This window comes from Centruroides sculpturatus, unplaced genomic scaffold (genome assembly GCF_000671375.1).
Source record: "Centruroides sculpturatus isolate CEXI.00-Female unplaced genomic scaffold, Cexi_2.0 scaffold28, whole genome shotgun sequence".
Classification (NCBI taxonomy): Eukaryota; Metazoa; Arthropoda; class Arachnida; order Scorpiones; family Buthidae; genus Centruroides; species Centruroides sculpturatus.
Genome location: NW_019384448.1, coordinates 1,043,372 through 1,066,797, shown reverse-complemented (window position 1 = coordinate 1,066,797; position 23,426 = coordinate 1,043,372). Strand labels below are relative to the sequence as shown.

Below are 23,426 nucleotides of genomic sequence, written 5' to 3'. Positions count from 1 at the left end.
TAAAACAATTTACCACAACAGACCAGACATCACACTCATTGACAAACACAATAAAATCACATACATTACGGACATATCCATTCCAAACACTCACAATATACAAAATACATTCACTGAAAAAATTAGCAAGTACTCAGAACTTGCCCAGGAAATAAGGCATCTGTGGAGGATGGAAAGCATGCTTATTGTACCTGTCGTTCTCTCCTGTACAGGTGTGATACCACACACACTACACAAAAGCCTGGGAACATTACAATTGAGTAGAAATACATACATCACACTACAGAAGGCCACTATATTGAATACATGTCATATTGTTAGGAAATTCCTGAATATAGACATACACACTGACACACTTATTTAGTTTTTGTCTTATTTTGGTTACTGTGCCTTGACTCTGGTCCAGTATAGTACACAGCAACCAGTGTCAATCAAGTATAACTCACTAAACTCAACATAATAATTATTAAAATTCCAAAGATTTAACATTGGTTCACAAGAAATTTATTTTTAGAAAGATAAAATTTTAACAGAAATTTTTCAGACAACATTGAACTACTTCAGTTTAATTGAATATGACCATGAAAAAGATGTGTAATACTGAACACTTAATATTTATTGTAATATCTGTGATGAAACTAAGGTTAATTTTTGAAATAAAGGAACATGACTGATTTATTCAAATAATATTAATCAAGAAAATGTATTTCTGTATATGCATCATAAATAATAACAAGCAATTATTTATTAAAATTAATTTGAAGACAGTCTGTCCAAAACTGGTAACCAACATTTATTCACTTCTAGTGTTCCAGAATACAAACATTTGATGACCTGACCTTCCTTTTTAGGCTGCTTGGCCGTGAAATTTAAAAAACATCCTTTAAAAGAACAGAAAAATATCAAATTAAAATTACAAATTTAGAATTGGTACTGGCAGATCATACAGACATCATTTTCTTTTCCATCCTTACCAATCTGTAATGATGCCAGGCTGCAATTTTTAATCATATTTTTAATTTATTTAATTTAAAATATATGCTCTCCACTTCAAATTAGTAGTAGCTTACCCTGCTTTTCTTTTAACAATAGAATCATCCCAGTCATTTATCTAACACCTTTCAGGGGAAAATTTTTGAATTGAAATAACATATCAGAAGTACGTATATATTGGAGCCTCCTGCCCCTACAGTTTCCATATCTGGTCTTATCTTTCATCTATTTAACTCCATTCTTGAGATTAAGAAAAGACAGATGGATGATAGTGGGAATTTAGTCTACTATTTTTTCAATATGCAGCCCAAAAATTTGTAGAGAATATTTTATATTATTTATATATTAAAATTAATTAAGTTTTATAAAATTAAAATAACTTGATATCATTTTAGCATTTTCAGATATGAAGAGGTCCATCTTTCTAGAGGCAAAAGAGATCTTACCAAGTTGCACAAATATATGCATGTGCAATTTGCTTGTTTCAGCACTAAAATAATCAAAGGAAATCAATTTAAGATAATTTAAAATAACATACAAATAATCGATAACTGTAAAGATAAATATAACACTGCAGAAAAAATTGATACAAAAAGTGAGCTTTACTTCATTAGAGAACATATTCAAAATGACTGCCTTCAGTGATAATACAAAGATGTAAATACCAGTTTACATGGTGCTGCTAGTTATGCATCATACACTGATGTTTTTAAGTGACATTCCCCAGACTTGACTCCTCTAGTCAAGTATATGGAATATTCATCATCTATATTTCATGAATGCTTTGATTTAACAACTTTCTGTAAACAATTGATAATCAACAATATTCTTCTTCTTCTTCTTATCTGTTTAGTCGTGTCCAACTCTTGGTCACTCTATGGCTCAAAGCTCACCATGCCTCTCTATCCTCAGCTTTCTTCAATTCCGTTATAGATAATTCAGTGTCACTTTTGATTGTATCGAGCCAACGTGTCCTTGGTCAGCCTCATGCTCTTTTCCCACTAACCATCCCCAGCACAATCGCCTTCTCAAGGGAGCTGGTTCTCATTATATGACCAAAAAAGGACAGTTTCTGTTTGGTTATCTGTGCTTCCAGTGAGATTTTTGGTGGGACTCTGTCTAAGGCAGTTTTGTTGTTGATCCGCACTGTCCATAGAATGCAGAAAAGCCATCTCCAACGTCACAGTTCAAACACATCTTCCTTTTGTCCATTTTCTTTAGATTCCAAGTTTCACATCTGTATATGACAATAGGAAAAATAATTGTGCTAACTAATTGCATTTAATTTGGAGGCAGATGTCTTTGCTCTTTCAAAAGTTGTTCATGATGATCATTGAGGTTTGTCCAAGGGCTATGCGTCTTCTGATTTCAGGATTGCAATCTCCATTTCGGTTGACTTTGGACCCAAGGAATATGAAACCTTCCACTATCTCAATTTCTTCACCGTTAATCACAATTTTGACTTCTGTATTCTGTGCAGTAGTCATTATTTTGGTCTTCTTGAAGTTAAGAAGCAGCTCTACCTTTGCACTTTTGTGCTTGACTCTCAAAAGCAGCCGCTCAAGATCTTGCTGACTTTCCACAAGCTGTGTGGTATCATCCACGTATTGGAGATTATTGATGTTCCTGCCTCCAATTTTCACTCCAGTGTTACTCATTCAAATCTGCTTTCCTCATCGCCACCTCTGCATACAGACTGAATAGTGATGGTGAAAGGATACAGCCCTGGAGGGTACCCCTTCTGATCTTGAACCAGTCTGTATCAGCATATGGTGTTCTTACAGTGGCTTCTTGTCCAATATATAATGGCTGTATGAGCTGTATGAGATGCACACAGTTCATACAATCATTATATACCATGGAAATGGTATATACTGTATACCATATTATATAAACTGTACTTATATATACTTATACATATTTATACTTATATATATTTAACACTTATATACCATATTATATACTCAAGGAAATGGTGAGATTCCCATTTCCTTGAGGCACTTCCACAATTTGTCATGATCAAAACAATTGAAAGCCTTTGAGTAATTAATGAAGCACATGTATAGATCTTTTTGGTATTCCCTCACTGTTTCCATCATCCAATGAAGATTAGCAATATGATCACATGTACCTCTTCTTTTTTGGAAACCTACCTGTACATCTGGCATCTATCTGTCTATGGTTGAGTACATATGCTGCTGTTGAATGATGTTCAGTAGAATCTTACTAGCATGTGAAATCAGAGTGATGATGTGATAGTTGGAGCAATCTTTGGTATCATCCTTCTTTGGTATGTGGGATAAAAATTAGATCTTTTCCAATCCTTTGGCCATTGGCCATTCTTCCACACACTACGGCACTGCTGTCAAAACTTTTAATGGTAAGAATTTCAGTAACTTTGCTGAAACTCTTCCATCGACTCCTGTCCTTGTGGCTAGCCAGCTGTTTGAGTGTCCCCCTCTTCTTCTAAGATGTCTGGCTCCAGCTCTGTCAGTTCTTCCTCTTCAATACCTTGGGTTTCAACTTCCGTTTCACCTGGCATAAAGTTGTTCTGTGTATTCCTTCCATCTTTCTTTGATTAGTGTGTTGATCATGTAATTCATGACCATCTTGCCATTGACAGCTGCCTTACGTGTGATAAATGGTGTTCAGGCTTTCTTCACGTAAGCGAAGCATTGTCTAATGAGGCCTTTCTGAGCTGCTGCTTCCATTTTCTTGCACTGTTCTTCCCAGAATTTTCCTTTATCTTTCCTGGCTTCTTTTTGGAACTTTGCATTTCCTCTCAATTACCAATGATTTTTGCCTTTCTTCATTGTTCTGCTACTACTATCATAGTTTCTGACATCCATTTCACCAATTTTGCCTTCTTCTTGTATGAATGAGTTGATGCACTGCATCATTGGTATGTACTTTTATATCTTTCCATAGTTCTTCTGGTTCTCTTTCTGCGAAATTGAGAAAATCAAATATAATTCTTTATTTCTATATCGTAAGCATCGGGGATCATTTCAACATCAAATTTTGGAATCACTGATGGTCACTTAACATTACAAAACCTTAGTTTCACTTTGGCAACAAGCAGTTCATGATCAGTTCTGCAATCGGCACCAGAATACATTTTCACAGACAAAACGGAACTCTTCCACTTTTGCTGACAGAGGAAGTAGTCAATCTGGTTACGATATTTTCCATTGGGAGAAGTCCACGTATACAATCGCCGCCTTGGCTGTTCAAAACATGTATTCATCACGGTCATTTGCTGTTCTTGGCAGAACTGAATCAGTCATTCACCTGACTTGTTTTGTTCTCCAAGACCAAATTTTCCTACAATGCATGATTCTTCCATTTCATCTACTTTTGCATTGAAATCTCCAATGGCATAGACATAATCTTTTTCTTGATATCTGATGCAGCATTTCTTGGAGTTCATTGTAGAAAGCCTTAGTTACTTCTTCTTCTGAATCAGCAGTAGGCTCATAAACCTGAAGGATCGTAAAATTGCAAGGTTTCCCTTTGATACGGATTGCTATGATTCTGTTGTCAATTGTTCATTGTCAATTGTCATTCAATTGTCAATTATTCGAATGCTTTCTATGGTGCAACTGATCTTCTTGTGCAGAATGAAACCTACTCCTCTTCGCCGAATGGTATCTTTTTCAGAGTAATAGATGATGTAATAATTGGAATTAAAGAATCCGCTTCCAGTCCAGTGAACTTCACTGACGCCTAGAAGATCTATCTTCAACAGATTCATTTCATTTTTGATGATGTTCAACTTTCCTATGTGTAAACCATTCACGTTCCAAGTTCCAATTTTAAATACTTTAGTACAGTGTAAAGTTTTCTTTTCACTATGAGCTACATCAGCAATCAAGTGTCCTTTAGGATTTAGCCTGATCGCATCATCAATTCTCCTGCTACTAATAACAACTCATTGCTCTTTCCCAGTTGCTCGATTGATACCTTCTGGCCCATGGGTTTCACAAGTTGGTACCACATTTGAAACTGTAGGGTATTTTGGCAAAATACTGGAGCAGATTGCCAGGTCTTTCTCCAGGTCTCTAAATAATCTGTTACTTATATTAAAATGGTTTCAAATTCAAACATTCTGAATTACTCTTGCAATACAAAATTCATTTGAGTAATCCATTCGAACCAACAATATATATTAATAAAATTACATAGCTATATTCCAATAATAGCAATATCTATTACTGCAGAAATTATGGAGAAAAATCAATAATTCAGGTGATTTTAGTTTTGTAATTAATTTCATGAAATATTCAATAATATTATATATTGAAAGATCACAATTTAGGCTCAATGTTCAAAATATCTTCATTTATCTATCTACTGTATATCAATAAGTACATTTAACAAAGAAGAAACAGAAAATTTTTTTATACATTGTATGCTTTTCAATTAGTGTAATTTTAGTTTATTAAACCAAAATTAAAACTACACTTATATAATAGCTAAACTAAAACTAAAGAACATGATTAAAACAATGTAACTTTCAGTAAATTAATCTAAAATCTTAAATAATAAATTTCATTTTGTAACCTCAATTAAATAAATAAAAAGTAAAATCTTATTATAAAATTATTATTATTTACAATGATAATTTAAAATTCTAACAAATTTATTTGTTAAAAAACCATTTCAGTACTATTCAGTGAAAATATCAAAAATAACAAATTAAATTAGCAAAAATATTTTTGAATGTAGCAAGTATTTATTAAAAAAATTACTCATTAAAAATGGAAAAATTTAATATATCAATATTTTTAAAGTTATTTATAATAAAAATTATCTAAAATCAATCAGCTAGTTGCAGAAATTAGATTATGTTTGTCACATAAACAGATCATTATTCACTAGGAAAGCCTTCAAAGCTTTGAACCTTCAAAAATTTTTTAGCATTTTTAGGCCTTGTAACTTTGACTAATTTTTTCCCAAAGCTTCAAAGATTTTAACTAATTAATATTCAAACAATAGTAAAAGTAAATTTCAAAGTAGAAGAAATTAAAATGTTAATGTTGGCATGAAAATGTAATGAAAATGTAGACAAACTTTAGTTAATGCTCAAAATCATCAAACCTACCACAACCAATAGTGAAAGGGTTTTCTTGATTTATGGTAACATTTAACACTTTTGTATACTTAACTTTTTATTTCAAAGAAAATTCCAAGTGTGTTTAATAATCAACTGATTTTAAAATTCTAAATTGAATTTGAATAAAGCTTGTTTCTAAAATTTCTGGTCTGTATTCATGAATTTAATTTTAAGAATTCTCAATATAGTCATTTAATCAATTCATAATACATTGAATTCAATCATTTCTAGTAACACTAAATTACTATGGCAAAAATGTTGGCATTAAAACTTTTAAAACTTCAAAGTTTTGAAAATCATGTACATGTTTAAAAACTTTGAAAATATAAAAAGCCAAAGATTTGATATCCCTACTATTCACTATTGTTACTCATGTGAAAAGCTGTGGGTTATGGATGGGCAGAAGCAACTGTAAATAGTGATTTATTTTAAAATTAATTTTTCAACAAAGTATATTTATAAAATGTCCACTCTTTCTTGTGTCTTATTTTTTATTAGCAAAAACATGTTGATCTTTTTATGTAGTTAGCTTTAATTCAATTTTTGATTTGGTACCATTTTATAACTATGAAACTAATATCTTAAAACTACTTTAATATAAAAAGTTACAAAACTTTCTGTTGTAATAAACAGTCAATAATATCACTGTTTGCCTCTGAAATTGGCACTAAATTACATATGCTATTAAACTAAAGTATCTCAAAAAAATAAGAATTATATATAGTAATGAGGTCTATATACAAGTTTGTGTTTGAAAATTTGAAAATTAATTGGTGATAACAATGTTTGCAAAGTAAAATGCATTTATTAATTCATGAATACTGAAAGGTTCTTTATTAATATTTAGCAGAAAAATCTGTTTACAAGTGACACATATAAAATCAAAAACAACCAACTCCACTTTCTCAAGATCAGAAACATAAAAACTAAAAGTAACTGATTTTAAAACTAACCACCAATTTTCATCCTCTCTTTCTAATCCCTTCTTTTTGTTTTGTGGCTACTTCTGAAATAACAATCATCGTTGAAAAGACAAGAAAAATATATAAGATCATGTGCTTAACTAATTTTTTAAAAAGATGGCTTAAAACTATATCTCAAATATTCATTAAAGCTTTATAAAAGTAATATTTTGATGGTGCCATACCCTAGCTTGACTAATATATTGATGGATTATTTAGAAATGTTGTGCAATGGTGGACAAATTATTGAAACATTGTGAGAAAATTATCCATCAAACAGACAATGTCTAACAATATTTACTCCAATTGCTTGGAGTCCATCATAAGTTGTCTAAAATTCCATCTTTGATCTTTTTTAATGATATTAAGAATGTGTCAGCCCGATTTTGCTAACTGACTTACTTTTGTTCACATCTTCCACGCCTTTTAGAAGAGGATTTTTCACCAAAAAGTCTTTTAGCATATCTTGTGACAAAGGACCTACTCACACCTATTTTGATATTTTTTGATGTGTTGTGTCATCATTCTGTAAAACAACTTCAACTTTTGCTCGCTTACTTGGCATTACATCTCATCCAGAACTCATTTTCCTAACACTTTTAAACACTATGGCAACCAAATGAATAATTTAAATTTTATTTTTCCATATCTACTTTATGTAATTAATAAATGTTAATTCAGTTAATAATTGCAAGTTTAAGGAAAAGACAGCTTTACTGTTTTTTCTTTGTTTTGCTTAATGTTTCATGATGTTACAATAATTTGGCCACCATTGTATATATTAAAATACTCAAAAAAAATTTAATTTAATAAGATATCATTAATTTAAAAACTTAAAAAATTGTCTGTAAATAAAATAACAAGAAATAATATTATTTACTAAAAATGTTTACCTAAACAGAGCAGAATAAATTATAGCTTTAGAAAGACGAGGATGTAATGCAAAATGAGATGCATATTTTCCAAGAATGGTCAAATTTTCATTCTCATTCAAAATATTCATTTGTTGTAAATCATTTATTGAACATTTAATACTTTCAATATTTGGAGCTTGAACAGCTTCTGATAAAAATTCTAATGCTGAAATATTTGGATTATATATCTGAAAACGTAAATAACAACTTACTGAAATGAGAATAGAGTTTATGATAATAATATCTAAAGAAAAATAAATACCTTACTGTCAATAATTAAATTTTCAAGTGATATTCTCATCATTTCTGGTTTTGGAAAATCTGGCATATCATTCATGATGTCTTCTGTAAATAAATGATAACATTCACCACACTGAACTCTACCTGCTCTTCCTTTTCTTTGTCGAACATTTGCTTTTGAGATCCATTGTGTAGAAAGAATTGATAAACCATTATTAGGATTATAATTTAATTCTCGATGACATCCAGTATCAATTACATAAACAACATCGTTGATTGTTAAAGAAGTCTCTGCTATATTAGTCGCAAGGATAATTTTTCTTACATTTGATGGGACAGAATTAAAAACTTCAGACTGCTGATTATGAGGAATAAGAGAATGAAGAGTATGAATATGATATTGTAACTTATCAGAAAGTACATTTTGCAATTTATTATTAACTAATTTTATTTCTTGCCAACCTGGAAGAAAACATAAAATGGCACCAGGTGGTTTTGTTTCATCAATTCTTTTTATTAATTCAACAATTAAATCAACATTAACATTGACTTCTGGACCTTCTTCAATCTTAAAATTATTTTTTCCAATTAATTTTAAAGCATCTTTGAGAAAATATTCCTTTACAGGAAAAGTAAATCCAGGTACATTTAAGATTGGACAATGATTAAAGTATTCAGAAAATAATTCAGCATTTATTGTAGCACTCATTAAAATAACTTTCAAATCTTTGTTTTCTTTCAATATTTTTTTTAAAAGTATTAATAAAAAATCAATTTGGACACTTCTTTCGTGAACTTCATCTACTATGACATGACTAATTCCTTTTAACAATGGATTTAACTGTAAACGTTGAAGAAGAATTCCAGTTGTACAAACTAAAACAGCTCCACATTTGGAAGGGAGTTGCTTATTTAGTCTCACATGAAAACCAATTGTATCACCTAACTAAAAAATATTTTATTTAATAATTAATATCAAATATTAGATAAGAATTAATATACTTACTTTCTCATATCTTTCCTTAGCTATATGAGCTGCAATAGAAGTAGCAGCTATTCTTCGTGGTTGTGTCATTACTATGTTACAATCAGCTCCTCTGTATGACATTATGTATTGCTCCAATATATATTGTGGAACTTGTGTTGTCTTTCCACATCCAGTTTCTCCTGATAACACAATTACTTGATTATCTTGTATTAAAGAAAGAATTTCTTCCCTAGACATAAATACATTTTATTTGTAACTACATTTGAATTACAACAAACATTTAAAGACACAATGCTATAAGGTATCTTTTTTCCTAAATAGAAATTAGGATTTTTATAATTTTTTTAACTGTATTGTATTAAATTTTGCTTTATTTACAAATGATTGCTAAAGTGATATATGTTTATCTTTAAATATTGTAAAAATAATTAATTAATTAATTATCAGTTACTTTCTTAACTTTAGTCTCTAGATCATCATTTCTCAAACTTTTCACATGCATGACCCAATACAGTCGATCCCCCTATAAGATCATTGATTTTTCCGTTTTATCTGAATTACATGTTGTACGAGTCACTTAGATTTTACAAATACGTGTGCCGGGCTGTGAACGGCTCACATATTTGTAAAATCTAAGTGACTCGTACAACATGTAATTCAGATAAAACGGAAAAATCAATGATCTTATAGGGGGATCGACTGTATATTTGTTTGTAATGATTCTGCAACCCAAATGTTTATAATATAAAATTTTAAAAAACCTTGTAAACTGGAGTTGCTGTATATTATATAACAAAATAAAATTATGCATTATTGATAATAACATTTACATGTGAAATGTAACACTAAGTACATTTCTATTAAGAGTGATTCAGGCCAATTTTGATTTGTAACAAATAACTTAGTTCAATTTCAGTTATTATTATTTAAATTTAACTATTAAAAACTTAAGATTAATGATTGCAAATAAAACAGAATGTTTCAAAATTAATAGTCTATTTTACTTTGAAAAATATTATAACTTTTTTTATAAACTTAATGAACAGTTTTTTAAAATGTACTTTTCAGATTTTGTAATTTCAAATACATAAAAAAAAATTCTTTAAAAATTATTTATTGATCCACTTTTGTCAAAATTCATGTTATTTATTTTTTATAATTTATTTTTATGTATGATAATAAACCTAAAAGTTTGAATAAACAAGGAAATATTTTGAAAATCATTGCAACTTGAATGTCTTTATGCCTACAACTTTACATAAAATATCTATTTTGGTGTTATTCAAACTAGAAAAGAGAAATCATTCTATAATCTGAATTTTATTACTAAACAACAATAATAATTATAATAAAAAAGTTGTTAAAAAAAATTTTCAGTACTTAACAGATGCATCTATTGTTCTTAGTTCTTAGAGAATATTGTATTTAATAATACAAGTATTATAAATATTTCTGCTGAAGGTAGTATCAATTCACAACCCATTAAAATTTTAATATGGCCCAATATCAGGTCGCAAACCATAGTTTGAGAAACACTGCTCCAGATTATTGTTTAAATGCTTTGCCTTATATATTTGATTTTGCAATATATTTAACTTTCAAGTTATTTAAATATGATTCAGTTATAGTAATTTAATACACTGTTTTACCATTCTTAATGAAACTTTGATATACCTAATTACTTTTTGCAAAAAAATAAATAATTGTCTTAAATTTTGTTCTATCCTAATAAAATTCATACATTTTATTCTTCAGAATTGTTAACTGGTATCTATTTGTTATGTGATCTTCACTACAAACTAAAGTTAAAATCTATGATCAGTTTCTCAAATTAAATATATTTGTTTATCATCTATCTGAATGAAAAACTTTCAACTAAATGATAAATGTAGTATTGCACTGATTTTCAAAACAACAGTTTATATACTTTCAAATGACATCTCAAATGATCTTTTTTCCCAAAAAGAATTAGTAAAGTCTATTTAAATATTTTCTTTTATCTTTCTAGTTCCACAACTAAATCTCATGTTTAAACATATAAAGCAACAACTGTGTCAAATTACTCATACAAAACTACTTTTCTGGAGCTATACATCTTTATTATCTTAATGCTTTTGGACTCCTACAACCTGTCTTCAGGATATTAACAGTCAAAATAAAAACAAAACTCATATTTCAAGAATATCAGTAAGAGGTATCCCCGAGCTAACCAGCTGTTTGATGCAGTTTTGTCAACAAAACCCTGGGCCAGGTCAAAAGGATGCCTGCCATGCAGTGCCTTTCAAGCCCATGATTGCTTAATGGTGTCTATGCTTTTTATATGTTGTGTCAAGTCTGTATGATGTGAGTGTAAGTTTAATGGTGTGTTATTTGAGTCTGCTAGAATTACTGCTTTATGTAATAGTGATGTTTCTTGTTTCATGTAGAAAAACTCTCGCAGTGACTGTATTTGTTTGTAGTGAAGGTTAACTATGTCAATCAGGCCACATCTGCCATCTTTACGTGGAAGGGTTAATCATTCTGTGGCGGATTTAGGATGATGTTGTTTATGCTTAGTAAGTGTTGTCCTTGTTTTCATTTGGAGTTGCTCAAGATCTGTGTGAGTCCAATGTTGTTTATGCTTAGTAAGTGTTCTTGTTTTCATTTGGAGTTGCTCAAGATCTGTGTGAGTCCAATGTATAACTCCAAAAGAATAAGTGAGTACTGGGATGACATATGTGTTTATTGCTTTAACTGTGTTCTGAGAATAGCAATTAACCTACTTTGGTATTCTTTAATTAATCCTTGCTTTATTTGTGTATGTTCTGTTAGTTTGGTCTGTTAAAATCCTAAATACTTGTAGAACTTGCCCTCTTCCATGGATTCAATAATGTCTCCATTTCCAAGTGCAAAATCTTCTTTCTTCAAAATTCCTTTTTTTTATGTGAAGTGTTTTGCATTTGTCTAGGCCAGTGTTTTTCAACCTTGAATAAGCAAACCCTTTACAAGTCAAAAAATTCTGGCGACCCCCCCAGGGCCATATTAAAACCATGTCTGTGATTTTAAAAACTACGTATTTAAGTTTCTTTCTGTTGAGACCTACATATTGATCAAAAAACCAATTGTACTGTAAAATAAACAGGCACAGCCTTCTCACTGAGATTGTAACTTTTTATTGTAGTGTATGACCTACAAACACTTGTCTTTTTCTTTTACCCGCGACCCCCGTGTAAGGCTTTGCAACCCCCATGGGGGTTGCGACCCACAGGTTGAAAAACACTGGTCTAGGCCAAACTCCATTTGTATGTCCTTGGTGTATGAATGTGTGATTTGTAGAAGTTGATGAAGTTGTTTTTGTGCAGATGCATAAAGTGTTATGTTGTCCATGTACAGTACATGAGATGTGACAATGTAAACTGTGTTGTTTTTTCATGTCTGATATTGTAACCATGTTGTTTAACATGTTAGATAATGGGTTCAGGGCTAAGCAGAACCAGAGGACTTGAAGAATCTCTTTGGAATATTCCTTGCCTAATGAATATTTGGTTTGTTTGTATGGAAGTGTTATGAATCCTGAGATGTAGTATTGTTCTCCAGTGCTGCATAGTGTTTTGGAAGAATGCAATGAGTGATGAATGTATTTTGTATGTGTGTAGAATATGTAGCAACAGTGTGGAACATTGTCAAATACTTATTCATATTATTCTTATTCTTATTATTATATGGTAATAATAAATACAGAATTGATAAACTACAGTGGAACCTCGGTATACGTCTGCTTTAGAATACGTCCAATTCGGAATACGTCCTGTTTGGACGAAACAGATTTTGCTCGGTATACGACTTCTGTTTGGTATACGACTTAATTCAATTATACGCGCCATCTATGAACAAGTAGCATTATCGGTGTAATACACCAGACTAGACGTTCGCGGTGATACGGTTTATAACTTTGTTAAATTTCTTTTGATTTTAATTTGTAAGTAACATTTTATTATTTTTATTAATCATGAATTGCAAAAGGGCAACAGAAAAATAAAAAAGTGACTAGAATCACAATGGAACTGAAAAAAGAGACTGTTGAGAAATATGAAGGTAGCACGCATGTTCGAGATTTAACTGTTGCATTCCGTATTCCGAGAACGATATCGATAATCATGAAAAATAAAGACATTATTAAATTTGCTAACGTTGCAAAAGGGGTTAAATCAATTTCTAAACAGAGATCGAAGACATTAGATCATGTTGAGAAATTGCTTCTGCTTTGGATAACTGAAAAACAGTGTGCCGGCAACAGCGTATCGGAAGAAATTATTTGCGAGAAAGTTGAAAGGATACATGCTGATCTCATAAAAAATCAAGCAGAAACTAGCCAGGAAAGCGAGGTGTTTAAAGCCAGCCATTTTTTTTACATGAGAACGGATTAATCATTTTTACATTACTTCTTATGGAAAACGTTTGTTTGGTATACGTCCTATTTGGTATAAGTCCAAACACCAGGAACGGATTAAGGTCTTATACCGAGGTTCCACTGTATTTCAAAAACTTTAAAACATACAAAAGTTATATATGAATTTCAATAAAAAAAATATTTAAAATTTTTATAATTTGTTGAATATTAATACATGAATGTTATTTTAATTTTCTTATAATTTATACAAATAACAAAATAAAAAAATATACAAGTATTTCAGACTGAATTTGTAAACTTGTAACTGAAATAATATTTTTGAACTGTATAGACACTTGATTGCAAAATAAATTATTACATGATCATATATCTCCTTAAAGCAATATAGTATAAGCAATGAAAACATAATCAATTACTTGTGTGATATTCCAGCAATGGCCTCTATTGCTACAGTGAAAAAGTATAACTTTACAGATAGAGATTATAAATATATAATCAATAACTACAATATACATACACAAAGCAATGTATTCCCATGACAAAATTGGCTGTTTATCATCTGAGATTATAAATATATAATCAATAACTACAATATACATACACAAAGCAATGTATTCCCATGACAAAATTGGCTGTTTATCATCTAATACAATAAATCATTTAGTATTGATTAAAATTGACTTCTAGTTGAATTTGCCAACAGTAAAAAATCTGGTAAACAGTTTGTTTGAGGAACAGTGCCTTATGTGCTTTAAAAGTGCCTAAAGAAACCTAGTGGGAATATGACTATTCAAAAGAACAAACCTGAAGATGCTGGATCACCAAAGATGCAGACTTTAACACCACCATCTGACTCATGATTACAAAAGATAAATTGAAGGAATCTAATATTAGGCTGTAACTTCCTCTCTCACTTCAAAAAATGGTAAAATGGTAACAAAATTTATTTTTAAAATACAATGTAGAGTAGATGAAGGATGTTGATTGGTCAAGTATAAAAATACTTGACCAATCAACATCCTTCATTCAATTATCTTTTATATCAGTCAAGACAAGTTTTGAGCACTTACTGCTCCTCATTGACTCTATAAACTGATGTATTCAATAATACCTTAAAGCATAATGCATCCCAATCATAAACAAGGAAGCAATGGTCACAGTTTTATTTTATTTTACAATTATTTAAAAATCCAATAATAACCCAACACACTCATCACTCCATATGATGGAGTTACATAAATCTCTTTGATATTGTTCACATTATAATGTGAACTATACCAGAAAGGCAAGTTGTAACTGTATAGTTTTGTCATAACGTTTTAGATTGCAATGTATTAATAATAGTACAGTTTAATTTTAAGTTTAATCATTGTCCAATCTTAAATGCAAAAGTATTCAGAAAATAATTCAGCATTTATTGTAACACTCATTAAAATAACTTTCAAATCCTTGTTTTCTTTCAATATTTTTTTAGTATTAATCAAGAAGTATTAATCAAATTAAAAACTCAATTTAGATGCATATAACTGTGTTTTAAAAATAAAGATTTGAAACATGATTCCAAAACAACCAATATAGTAAAAAAAATGTGTAAATGTGTGTAATAATAAATGAACTTTTTTCTAAATAAACTGTTGAGTGTAATCACTCTTCATCCAAACCTACAAGACAGGATAACTTTGACCAAGATGCATTGGAAATGTGAGGTTTGTGAACTGGTTAGTGATCAGGCCAGGAACATTTGACATCAAAATACAATGAACTGTGATTTACAATCAATTATACAACAAGCAATCTTTTCATAATCAAAATGTGTTACTAAACAAATTTTCTCAAAACTAGTATAATTGAACTAATACAACTTTGACTATAATATATTGTAAACATTGTTTAATAAACAATAATTTTTAACTTTAATTATTTATTACATAGCAATCTATCATAGTTTAAATAAAAGATTGTTTACTAGCTAGATTTGAATGTACTACTTAATTTATTTTTAATTAGTTTTTAAATGTTACCACATCAATTCAATTTTGTTACACTCTATTTTCTTCAAATTTTTTCAATGAATGTTTTAGAATATATTTTATTTTTTAAATAAATTTTAATTTTTAGGTTTTTTCTTAATTAAAATAAATATAGAAGAAATATGTTAAATTATACATTCTCACTTTTTTGCTAAAATAGGAAGAGCATCTCTCCGATTTTTCAACCTTTGATATTCAATGTTATTTTCATTTTCTTTCATTTGATGATACATCTCAAAACTTCTTGATAAAAGTTGTTCAGGTTCATAATCTTTCAGTTTTTCTCCAGTTATAACATCTATTAAATTATGAGAAGATTCTAATAAAAAAGGTACATTGTTGTTTATATTAAAATTTATAGAATCTTCTATAGAATCTCTTTTTATAGAATCTTCTATAATAAGAGACTGTAATGGCAATTTATCTTCACAATTCTCAATTGTATTTTTGATTTCCTATAATAAAAAAAGTTAGTTATTACATATGCATTTTAATTTTAAATAAAAGTTTAAGTTTATATTATATTTAAGCTTAAAATTAAACAATAATAAGTTATTATTAAATGATATTAAATATACTATTGTTGATATCTTAAGACATAAAATCTAACAACATAAATCTAAATCTGAATTCATTAATATATATTTGTTTTTCAGACAGTTAAATAGCTATAAAAAATTATGCATTAATTAAAACTGATTAAATTAGAAATACAGAAGATGATATTATGAAATTTATTACAGAAAACATTACATCATTTTGCAATAATGTATACTGAGAATTTAAATAATTACATTAGTATCGTTTCAATAAAGAATTATAATATTGAATTAACTGTCAGTTTTCTAAAGGCCATAGTAGGATAAACATGGTAAATCATTCCCTGTCAGATAATGAGATAAAAATTTGCCCAAAAACAGGTATTAATGAATGATTAATTACTGTGCAATGTTGGATCAAATTTTTTTGGGAGTTATGTACAAAATTGTGATTTTTGAATTCTTCAAAATATCATTGTTTCTTTGTGTCAAATTGCAGGATAAAAATATGACAAGTTAAATCACATACAAAAATTACAAAAACAATTTTCAAGAGCTCATTATGTTATGAATACACTATTGCATTTATTTTTAATTAATTTTTAAACATTACCATGTAAAATCAAACAATACTGCAAAAATGATGAGCTATGCATACACAGAGAAATGCTACTTCAGAACAATACTTGCTGTGTAACTAGTATTCCCAAATGTAGATTTTTTTGACTCATTTGCACTAATACTAGTCTTGTATTTGTGTACTTTTTACAATTAGATTTTTCAGAAGCTGGAATTGCTGCATGCAATAAAATAATGCCACTTGAATACAGTTAATTGTTTATACAATGAATTTATGTTATTATGCAATACAAATATTTCCAATAATGTTGGAACTTGTTCCTTGGATCTACATAAATATAGTAAAATAATATTTTTAATCATTTTAAAATTTGAATTTCATGCCAAAAATTAATAAAAAATTAAATTCAGTTGTATATTCATATCATAACATATTAGCCAACTCAGAAAAACGGTTTTTGTAATTTTTGTATATGATTTGTTTCTTATGGCCACTTTTATTAATTGTTTTCTGATTTTTTTAAAAACTACAATGCATTTGTCAAATGAAGTCAGCAATTTTTTTGTAGTATAATGTAAAGTAATATAAAGTTTCCTAAAGACTTTTGAAATTATAAATTGTTCTAAGCCAGTGAAATTATTTTTATAAACTTTTTAAGTTTTTATTTGAATTTTATGCCAAAAAATTAAAATAAAAAATTAGTTTGCTAATGCCTTATATGTTATTATAGGTAAGTCTGATCTGCATTGGAATCAGCCAACAAGAATAAAGATTTCAAGAAAAATCACAGAAAATAATAAAACAAAAATATGCAATCTTAAAGCTAAGGCTCAGAAAGATGTTGAAAAATATTTTGAAAAAACAATAAAAGGTTGAAGATACAGAAAATAATGAAGGATAAGATTATACAAAAACTGTCATACAAATAAATTAGTTAATTAACTGTTATAAACTTAAATATTTTCAAAAATTTAACTAAAACTTACTTCATATTCTTTTAATAGACATTTTATTTTTTCTTCCAACTCAGATGAAATGTTTATGAAATGTGGCAACTTCCAACTTTGAATAAGTTTTTTCTTATCATCTGTTTGATAAAGAATGGGATAATTTTTTTCATCTAAAACATTTTCTCTGTGAAGCCATTCAATAACTTTCTTAGCAGCAATAGCCTCAGCAGAACGCTTTCGTAACGCAATACCTTCTTCTGTAATTTGTGATGGCCAACATAAGGAAATTTCTGCTTTCCATTTTTGAGGATTTTCTTAAAAATAGAATTTTTAATATGATTACAGACAATAATAATTTCAGTTTGAAAAAATAAAATTTAAAAACATTAAAAATTATATATAAATATAAATTTATTTTTCTTATGAACATTTAAGAATTTCATCTCTCCTAAATATTAAAATTTTTACATCAAAATTATTCATAAATTAAATTTTACTTACTTTGCAACAAAACACATTTAAAAGATGGCATAAATTTTTCTGAACCAAAATGTTTACACACAATATTATAAATACTCAGCAAAATTGATTTTGGTTGATCAGCAATTAGTTTTTCATGGTTAGCAAATTTAGACTGAAAACTGTAAAATTTAACATATCTCTGAAAAGATATAATAAAACAATTATTTTTCATAATACATGTCATCTTTTATTATATTAACACATTTAAAATTAAATTCAATAATTACAATAAAACACATCACATCACAAAGTAGTTTCTACATTTAATAACAAAATTAATTTTTCATAATCAATGCATAGGAATGTACTGTACATGCCAAATTTTGTTGTATTTATTTCAGTTAATTACACTGAAAAGTGAATTGATGTGATTATTGTTATAATTATGAAGCAATATATTTACATCTAAGCATTCAAAAATCTAGACAAAAGTATGAAAATTAACAAGCATCTTATCAATAACATTAGGTATGCTGATGACATCACTCTGCTTTGTAACACCAAAGAAGGGTTGCAGAAAATTCTAAAGAGGTTGAAAGAAGTGGAAAAAGCAAGATACCAAATGAAAATAAACGTGAACGAAACGAAAGTTATGATAATCTCAAAAGAAGAAAACAAAGATCTAAAGATTATATTGGATTGGATGGAAAGAAAATAGAAAAGGTAAAAATGTTTGAGTACCTAGGAAGTTGGATAATTGAGGATAACAGATGTAATTATGAAATTAAAAACAGAATAAAAAAAAGGCTAAAGTTGCTTTCACACAAATATTAAGAGATAGAAATGTACGCAAAAAATTGAAACTAAAAATACTTAAAACAATTATTTGAAGTGTGGCTACATACGGATGCAAGTCACGGACAATAAACCAAGAGACAGTTAATTGATATATGGTGTCTTAGAAGAATGGAAAGAATTAGTATGGATAGATAGAATAACCAATGAGAAGGTTATGAGTAGATTTGGAATAAAAAAAAAAATCTGATAGTCAGCATCCAGAGAAGAAAAACAGCATATGCTGGGTATATAATAAGAGGATCCTCAGGGATACTGATAAAAATCACAGTTCAAGGAATGATGGAGGGTAGATGGAAAAAGGAAAGACCAAGGACAACATCAAAAAATGGACTGGCTCAAGCTTGAGAAAAGCTTACAACCATGAAGAGTGGAGAACTGTCCATCGACTGCAACTCTCAGTAGAGATGATGCCTTGTTGTATTTAATCTATGTACACGCAGTGTATATTCATTGTTATTGTATTATTGTGTCTGTGTTTGTTCTTATTGTACAGTCTATTGGGTACTCTATGTGTAGCACTAGGTTTACCCGTTTCAGTTGTAAACAGTTCCTGGCCAGGCATCATGGGATCACTCCCACTCTTTCCTTCTCACCTGTCCTTCCCCCTATCCTCCTCCCTCTCCTTTACCTTTATTTCCCCACCTATCCTTGGCTATACCTGTGGGTAAGGCCTTCTCTCCTTATCTAGTATCTACTAGAGAAGATGCCATGTGAATGAATGAATGAATATTTACATCTGTTATAATCCTCAATTGATTGATTTTTAGTTAATATATTTTAGAATAATTTAAACATGTCAACAATTTTGTCAACAGTATGATCTGAGTTCATATTTTCATGTAAATAAGAATATATATATATATTTTTCGTATTTATCTGTTTCACTACTTTTTATTCATATTGTTTGATATATACAGCAGTAAGGAACCATGTTAAAAATTCATGTGTAAGTTTAAATTAAATGATTTATAACTCATGATTTGAATGGTGAAATAAAATATCATTTTAATAAATAAATACAAACTTACAGAATTCATAATTACATTTTGTTTCAAATTTGAAAATAAACTTGAGTAATATGTAAACATCGAAGTCCATTTAGAACAACTTAAAAACTTAACTACTGAGTTACGATTAAATGAATTTCTGAAAGAACTGATAGAATAACGCATGTCTCGTGAAATTTGATTTCAGAACAATCATCCACGTTTTGAAAATTTTATCATTGCCTCCATTTCGTATATCTTGCGCCTTCTCGTGGTTATTTCATTTTATCAATAAAACTATTTTTAAAAATAATTACCAATTTTTATTTTAAAAAGTTCTAATAAAATTTTTTAAATATTATATTAATTTTATTTCGATTTTAAATGTTTTTATTCAGTTTTACAGCGCAAAACTTAAATATACATAATGATCGTTTAAAATTAAATATTAATTCTTTTTACCTCGATGTCCTTGCTGTTTTAATTTTTTGTTTATATATTGTCTACTTGGGCCTTGTTTATTAGCGAGGTTGAGGCCGAATTTTTCAACGCAAAAATGTAAACGTCGGGCATTCAGTGCCGCCTTCCTGTAAGCCTAGAAGTTTGGCAATGGCGTTTGGAACGGCGAGCATGATTCCACTAACGTTCCAAACGCCATTGTCAAACTTCAAACAAAATCCGACCACATTCGACGAATGTGGTCCATCTGTCGGTGGCCAAGTAAAGGTTTCCTTAACCGTTTGGCCACTCGGACTGTACTGTACATCTGTATTGATCTCTACATATTGGTGAAGAACTCTTATCAACTTTTTTCTTTGGTTTTGTTCGTACTTATTAAATACTCATTAGTAAATTTTATAACATATATCAATTGGAAGTTTGTTTTCACACTATGATAGGCTTCTTGTACATATAGTAGAGCGTCGTTTATTCGAAGGTCGGTTATCCGAAGGAATTCCAGTCGACAAATTTAAATTTTCGCCAGTGCTATAGCGCTGTAATCTTTGGCTATGTCTTCAGCTACTCAAATATTTTACGTTTTTGATACTAAATTAACTTTTGAAGTATAATTTTTTATTGTTTTTATATTTTTCAATATATTTATTTTGTTTGTACAAAATAAAAAAATAATTTTTAACGATACAATAGTCTTCGTTAGGCTTAACATCGACGAAAATTCAACGCAAAGCGACACGCAACTGAGAAAAATTTCAACACGGGATAAATTAATATATAATATTTTTTCGTACATAATTGGTTATCCGAAAAATAAGTTATCCGAACAACCCCAGTCCCCAATTGATTCGGATAAACGACGCTCTACTGTATTTGTGAGCACCACGTTTGCCTTCTTTATTGCTAGACTTATTACACCGTCACTGGACACAAGACCAGCCCTAGAAAATCACTTAAGAGAAAATAAAAAATAAAGTGACTGACTAGACAAGACAGTCGATGATAATCTGACATATCCAGATCAACTAACTCATGAAAATAATAGAAAAGCTCGTCCTTATTTACGAGATTTTATTTTACGAGAGGATTTTTGGAACGAGATAAGTGCGTAACTTGGATTATACTGTAACTGTATAATATTAAAATGAATTATTGAAAAGTATTTAAAAATCTTTTCATCATTCTGATTAATTTCTGAGGACCTATGAAAATATTGTTGTTACGTTACCATTATACGAAAATTTATTAATAAATAAAGTCTTCTAACTTAGCATTCCACGAAGTATGAGAATAGAAACATTTTTGCAATTTGTCTAAAAGTCACAAAAATTTAAGTGTATCTGCGAAGTCTCAGTTCTTTGTGTTTTGTTGTTGAGTAACAATCAAGTTTAAACATGAATTCGTTGCCCTCATCAGCGCTTGCTCAAGCATTTATGTCGCCCCGGACAAAAAGACAAATTGCCGCCCCTTAAATTTATTTAGAGAGAAACATGTAATATAAAATTAACAATCAAGTAGTACAAAACAGTAAAAATTAAAATATATCTGTACCTAGTTACAAATTGTTAACTAGATGCATTTTTAATGATATTACAGAAATGTATTATTGTACAATCAAACAAAAAACTTATATCCTATAAAAGCTAAACAAAAGTACATCAACTATACTAAAATCAAAAGAAACTTTTTCTCACTTTTAGTTCTGCAAACTTTTTTATTAACTCTTTTAAGTTTACTTGATGGCAGTTTCATGCGCAATCGTCAAAATGGCCAAACTATTAAGATGATTTTGCATGGTAGTGGAACATAAAAAGTTTTTAATTAATTTTTATTTCGAGAAACTCCTTTCCCCCACTAGCTACAGTTATTGGTAGGATCGGCAGTATTCTTAAGGTATTGAGGTTTGGGACAAAATTTAACATTGTTGCTTATGCTTTCCTTTTTGCCCAAAAGCCCTCTTTTATGGTTGTTTTCTTCAGAATTAACGAATGCAAATATTTTCTTAGCTTTTAGGCACAAATAATAAATACGAAATGTAAATTGCATGGTAATTTTAACCACAGAAAAAATCGACAAATATAAATTTCGATTAATTAAGTACTGTATTTAACTTATAGGGAGGACGGGGCAACTTCAGCACGATGATAATAAGTTAAATTTTTTGTAACAAATACTGCCGTAAACTGAAAGAAAAGCGTTATTTATTGTCTACTAGAATATAACATTACCATAGAACTAGTTAAAATCAGTTTGGAAATAAAAATAATCATAATAATAATAATAAGTTTATAAAAAGATAACAATTGCCGAAGTTGCCTCCATACCCAACAGTAATGAGGCAGGATTGGCACGTGCGACTAAATATCCAGATGGCACAACGCGCTGATTGGTCGGCTGAATGACGTCAACCCACCGAAATAGGAAATGCTGGTCGATTATATTTTGTGGTTGTCAGAACGAAGTCACGCAGAAATAGATTATTTTTTTAGTTGTAATATTGAGTGAGTATAAAGTGAAAATACAGTATAAAGTTTAGCTCGCATGTTTCCTTAAATTTATAGGAATAATTTTAAAATGGTTTACTTTTACTTAATAAATTACTACGATTATTTATTTTTTTGAACGAATTTTAACTTCATACTTGATCTTTATGTACCTCTGAACCAAATCATACGCAATAGATAATTTTAATAGTGCGATTAGTGTTTTAAATTTAAATATACGTGCACAGATAATGAATAATTTATAATTTGTTACAGATATTNGAGAATGGAATTATGGGAACTAAGCACTTCGTACTCGAGTTGGAACGTCGTTGATGACGTCAAATTGTTGACTTCAACACTCAACACTCGCGTTGAAAATTGGAATGTCCCGGTATACTCGGCCTCGGACCGAATACCGAATATTCGGCCAGGAGCGTGGCCCGCCGTCGCTACGCTTGGCCAATCGCGTTAATTCT

At 29.4% G+C, this 23,426-nt stretch overlaps 1 protein-coding gene across 3 annotated transcripts in view; it reads right to left on the bottom strand.

Moving 5' to 3' along the window:
- LOC111620495 (putative ATP-dependent RNA helicase DHX30) overlaps window positions 1-20,624 on the bottom strand; it is a 29,177-nt gene extending 8,553 nt beyond the window's left edge. Inside the window, exons 1-7 of one of the 3 annotated variants that reach the window (XM_023362417.1) lie at window positions 20,471-20,624; window positions 18,204-18,363; window positions 17,739-18,016; window positions 15,778-16,088; window positions 9,232-9,442; window positions 8,248-9,171; window positions 7,965-8,173 (exon numbers count right to left, since the gene is read on the bottom strand). In XM_023362417.1, the coding sequence (XP_023218185.1) occupies window positions 7,965-8,173; window positions 8,248-9,171; window positions 9,232-9,442; window positions 15,778-16,088; window positions 17,739-18,016; window positions 18,204-18,234 (1,964 nt within the window). In that variant the 5' untranslated portion in view covers window positions 18,235-18,363; window positions 20,471-20,624. Of the gene's footprint in view, window positions 1-7,964; window positions 8,174-8,247; window positions 9,172-9,231; window positions 9,443-15,777; window positions 16,089-17,738; window positions 18,017-18,203; window positions 18,364-20,050; window positions 20,258-20,470 lie in introns of those variants that run through there. The other 2 variants (XM_023362415.1, XM_023362416.1) reach the window with 2 other exon arrangements.
- Window positions 20,625-23,426: the final 2,802 nt, after the last annotated feature.